Here is a 5182-nt window from a genome sequence, read left to right on the forward strand (position 1 = left end):
GGAATACGTAAATTAATTTTCATTGCCTCTATGTAAAAGCCTTTTTTTATATTAGGTTTAGCATTGTTTTTGAGTGTTATGTTGCACATTCTGTGGTGGTGTATTTATTAATTGATGCGCCTTCCCGACACTTCTTCCCTTTGGGCTTAGCTGTTGCGTACAAATTTAAATTTCCGATTCGTTCTGCCCCGGTGTTTTAAGGTATCTTCTCTCCTGCCATTCCTGCTTGCAGCCGTTACTGACGTATTGTGAATAAGAAAGGACTAATTAAGACTCCGTGTCTCCTTAACAGGCTCGGCCAGAGCGGCATTCTACGGAGAGTGGCAGGGCGTCGACCGCCAAGGCGGCAGGAGCGAGCTCTCGTCCCGGAAGCATGCTTCGTTTGGGCGCCACCGGAAGGCACAGTCGCGGCCGGAGGACAAGCACCAGAGCCGACTCTACCCTTACTCCGGTCGTCACACCACAAATATGGCCGCGCACGAAAGGACGCACGGTGGAGACAAGCCCTTCCACTGCCGCTTCTGCCAGCGTTCATTCGCGTACAAGTCTAACCTGCAGATCCACGAAAGGGCCCACACGGGCGAGAAACCTTTCCGGTGCCAGATTTGCCAGCAGGCCTTTGCGCAGAGGTTCTCCCTTGTGGACCACGTGAGGGTGCACACGGGGGAGCGGCCCTTTGTGTGCACCACCTGCGGGAGGGCCTTCAGGCAGAAGTCGACCCTCACGCGCCACGAGAGAATTCACAGGGGAGACCGCCCGTTCAAGTGCGAGCTCTGCGAGAAAGCGTTCACGCAGAGGGGCACGCTAAACGTGCACCGGAAGAGGAACCACATGTGAGGGGACGCCCGTCACCTAATATAGCTGGAGGAGTCTTGCACGTGAGGCTCATCATAAGCTTCGTAATGTGTTCACGCTTGTCAATGGACTCTGAGCTGTAGTTTCTGTGCTCTAGTGTTAGGAGTAGATGATTTAAATTATTTAATTTATGAGCTGCATTGACTCCCCATTTTAAGTGTTGCATACTACACTCGTGATACGGTAAAATTAACTGCCACTACCATGTTTTTTACGCAGCAACATTGAGTGTTGCGAATATTTATGCAGTTAAGGGGTTGGTGTACCCCGGAGGTTTTGTACCATCAGCGCAACACTACAGAGGCATTGGTCCAATGTGGTATGACTGCTGACGTGGGGCCTTTAATAAGTATGCATGGTGCCATAGTGACGCATATTGAAAATCCCTGGTTAGCAAGCACAACAGCATAGGCCTGGTAGTCATTGTTTATTTTATTTATAAGCAAATTGATATTCAGATTCCAGCTGTAGGATTGAATAGTGTTATACCTAGTCCTCACGACCGAAAGAAACAACCTTAATGTCTGTTAAAGGGATACTGAACCGAAATTTAGATTTCGAAAAATAAGGCCGCAGAAGCATTGAACGGGAGGCTGCAAACTCCTACATCACTCGTACATCGACATCCCCAATGGATGGCCGCACTTTTGGAAAAGAAGGTTGCGATCAAGCGAGGTCTTTGGCGTCATTGCCCTCTGGGAGAATTTGAGAGTGAGGGGAAGCGGCCTCGCTTGTCCTTCTCGCTTCGGTCCACCAGCTCAAAGGGACGTGGTGAGGAGGAGGGGAGGTGAGAATCTTGACGTGACTTGTCTCGTCGACCCTGTCAGCCGTCTTCAATCACGCTCTTCTTTCCCCAAAAATACGGCAATTTGTTAGAGATATCGCTGTATGAGTGATGTTTTGGGTTTTGTAGCATTCCGCCTATCGCTCAAGCCTTGTTTTGTGAGCTTGAAATTTCGGTTCAGTATCCCTTCTTTTTAAGCTCAGCTTCCTGGATTTGAGAATATTTCAAGTTGGGTACACTTGTACTCCTGAGCCCCTTCGCTTCATTGGATGGATTAACTGAAGAAAGGTATCTTTAAAGGCACACCCTCTGCATACATTGAGAGTACTAGTTTGACATCCTCAAAGGGTATCCCTCCAATTCGATTTGATTTCTGCGGAAGTAAATATTTGATGCGTCAATTTACCCGCTTTATTTGGTGATTCAGGCGGTGAATCACGTTGAAAAAATTATTTTTGTTGCGCATAGCTTTGGTGCATGTATGAATTTGATGACATCTCAAGTTGTTTTTGTCTCCTTTGCAACATTCCTCTGGGAGTGAACTACAGTCTCCTGCAATAGGAACGACCCACTGGGAGCGCACTGCCAAGGCTGCGGCGGACGGGGACACTGCACGCTTTCCGGACGATTCCATTCTGCCTTGAGGGGAGGACACTCATTTGGGGCCCAGCCGAGCCTGAGCGCGGTTAACAGTTTGTGCTTCCGGTTTAGTGGAGGAGCATGCTTCGTCGGCATCGGGCAAAGAGATATGGTCACGAAGGCTCGGAAGGAGCATAGTCATCACTGTTTTCTTTATCAGCTGTCAGAACGGGCACTGTCAAATAAATAAGTATTACAGTTGTACGCAAATCTTGTATATATGAATGATAAAACTAGTTGAAGGGCGCATTCGTTCGTGAGAAGGATGGCACGGATCCCTCGCTTTAACAGATACAGAATAATCGCCCTAGCTCAGGCCTGTCTCTTGCAAGCAGCAATTATGAGGTGAGAGGGACATAGCCGAGAGCACGACGCCGACAAACTGCTTTTCGCCGTGAAACCGGAGCCCCCCTTTCCACTAAGTGAGCCCTCCCCTTGGAGTAGAATGGCATCGCCCGGAGTGTGCGCAGTGCCCTTACCAGTCACCGTCTTGGCCTCGCGCTCCTGTGGGTTTTTCATATTGTGAGGGTCTGCATGTGTGTAATATGTATTTCAAGTCAGTTTCAGCTGTGCAGGTGCCATGCAAGGTAAAGATCTGTGTTAGGACCGCAATCACAGATGGTAAAGGATGTGCACTGTGTTGGCTTCCTTGGGGCTGCAATGTTCCTTTCTAGAAATGAGTGGCCCTAGCCAAGAGGAATGCTGTGCTTTGGAATGCCGGAAAGCCTCGCTCCATGTCCTTTCAATTGATTTTGAGCTAAAAAGTGGGAATTGCTCGTCAAAAAAGAACTTTGAGGGATTGTGCTCGGTTTATTCTTGTTTCATGTATTGTGTAATGAATTGCTCACTTCTTTCTCGTGTGCATTTCTGTTCTGATAAGTCCCAGGAAAACGATCTGCTCTTAACGTGATTGACAGGCACCTTTTCTCACCATTTTTATACTATCACTAGAATGTCACGTCTGCTGTAATGAGATGTGAACTCTATGAAGACCAAATGTAGACACGAGTTTCATTCTAAATCTTTCCAGCTTCTGCCAAGAATTGTTAAACGGGGGGAGGCAACTAGGGGCTTGATACTCTGAAGAGTTGAGGTTGGATATATTGATGCTTTCAAAGATGTGTACTAGGTACTCGGTGAATTAAAAAAATTGAAAAAACTTTGCACTTCATCTCATCTTGATGACAAAACGTGGCACTTGATCATTGTAGTGTGAATGTATTGAAACCCACCTTTTACTGATATTGTTGCTGGCATTCTCTAAAAGTCCGAGTGTCTTGATTTCTAGAATCTTAGTGCAACTGGTTTTGGGGAAACGTGCTCGGCAGTCAGAAGTTGTGTACTTCCCTAGTATGAGAAAGCAGTAGTAATCACAATTCTCTTAAAATGTGCTTGTTGTAAATTTCCTTGAAAAAAAAACTTATTCTTAAGCATTTAGGATATGGAATGTACAGTAAAAGTGAATAAATAAAACAGTTTCAAAATACAATTGCTCTGTATAATGACCACATTTTTTTTTAATGTATATTAGGGTACATATAGACATCTTCCTGGGATAACCATTTATGTTCTCCCTCATGCTCACTCTGAAAAACCTCTCAAACTTTGTTAATGATGATATGCACATAGACTACAGAGTATGTGGTTCATAGGTGCACAAATAGGCATGACTCAGATAGGCTCAAATATGCTGAAACTGAGGAAACCAGCTTCTTAGGGCTTGAAACAATTCAGTACAAATCGACTGCCTGAGAAACACCTAGGTGAACTCTGGAAACCCTGACACTTGAAAATCCGGCTTGAAAGCCCATTTTTTCGATACCTGCGATAACATACTATTGAGCATCTTTTTGACCACAGCACCGACTTGCCTCGTCATGTATAACACTTTGGGTTGGGAATCGTGTCTGAACTGGTTGAAATAATGGTGTCAGCATGTTCGGAATTGATGGCTCATGTTATCCACATGTAAGAGCTAGTCTTAGGCAGTAGGAAATGAACTGTTATATGTGTGTCTAAGCTTAAGTGCTCGTAAATGGTGTTCCGCGTTCCTTTCAAATATAATGTCGCCTTAGTTTTGCAAGTGGATGGTCTCCTGGCAATGACCTTTTAGTTGAAACAGTGTCATGGGGGCTTGGCATAAAGACAATATATTTGATGGCACGAATTAATCTCTTAAATTTTGTGTACCGGATGTAAGTCACCTCACACTAACTTTGGCATCAGTGCCACTCTATTTCGACAGGTCTGGTTTACTGGCATAAAAAAGCTGCTCCGATAAAAGCCCGTTTGATCTGATTCGGTCTGTCTCTCCAACAGAAATCGCCCCCAACCATGGAGAGCTGCGCTTCCACTGCGAGGACATCTCGAGCAAGCGTTCTCGGGAAGGCGGGTTGGGCAGGCAGCAGTGGAGGGTGCAGCCAGGGGGGCTGAACACAAGACGGTGCGACTCGTACCCTTACACCGCTCCCGAGAGCGCCGGCATCGTGACCTGCATAAAGACTGGACAGAAGCTGTTTAGGTGCCAAGTTTGCCAGAGGGCATTTGCGCGTAAGTTGTTCTTGGAAAATCATGAAAGGATCCACACGGGAGAGAGGCCGTTTAAATGCAGCTTGTGCGAAAAGTCTTACGCCTGGAAGTTCAGCCTACTTTGTCACGAGAAAGTTCACAAGGGTGAGCGGCTGTATACGTGCGACATCTGCGGAAAAGCATTCGTACTGCAAAGCGGCTTAAGTCAACATCGGAAGAGTCACTGGTGAAAGATGTCTGTCGGGGCGTATTTCCACTATTGTCACGGAGATTTGCATGTCGGACCGATTCTAAACTTTTCTCGCTGTTTCATAGCACCCAACGAACCTGAGGCACATTTTATCGATATAAACGAGACTACGTCCTTTGGGGCAA

The 5182-nt window shown here is 46.3% G+C and overlaps 1 protein-coding gene across 1 annotated transcript; it reads left to right on the forward strand.

The window, feature by feature from the left end:
* The first annotated feature begins 355 nt into the window (after positions 1-355).
* On the forward strand, positions 356-5182 carry LOC115308719 (zinc finger protein 239-like). Its single transcript, XM_042293728.1, has 2 exons — positions 356-833; positions 4545-5182. The coding sequence occupies exons 1-2, from the start codon at positions 469-471 to the stop codon at positions 5035-5037; spliced, it is 858 nt and encodes a 285-aa protein (XP_042149662.1). The 5' UTR covers positions 356-468; the 3' UTR covers positions 5038-5182.

Source organism: Ixodes scapularis, unplaced genomic scaffold (genome assembly GCF_016920785.2).
Source record: "Ixodes scapularis isolate PalLabHiFi unplaced genomic scaffold, ASM1692078v2 PGA_scaffold4__175_contigs__length_147842914, whole genome shotgun sequence".
Lineage (NCBI taxonomy): Eukaryota > Metazoa > Arthropoda > Arachnida > Ixodida > Ixodidae > Ixodes > Ixodes scapularis.

What these genes read in the sequence shown, in the direction of transcription:
- LOC115308719 (XM_042293728.1), top strand. Translation starts at nt 469, where the DNA reads ATGGCCGCGCACGAAAGGACGCACGGTGGAGACAAGCCCTTCCACTGC. An exon ending in CACCGGAAGAGGAACCACAT is followed by an intron (nt 834 to 4,544) that starts GTGAGGGGACGC and finishes ACTGGCATAAAA; the next exon opens with AAGCTGCTCCGATAAAAGCC.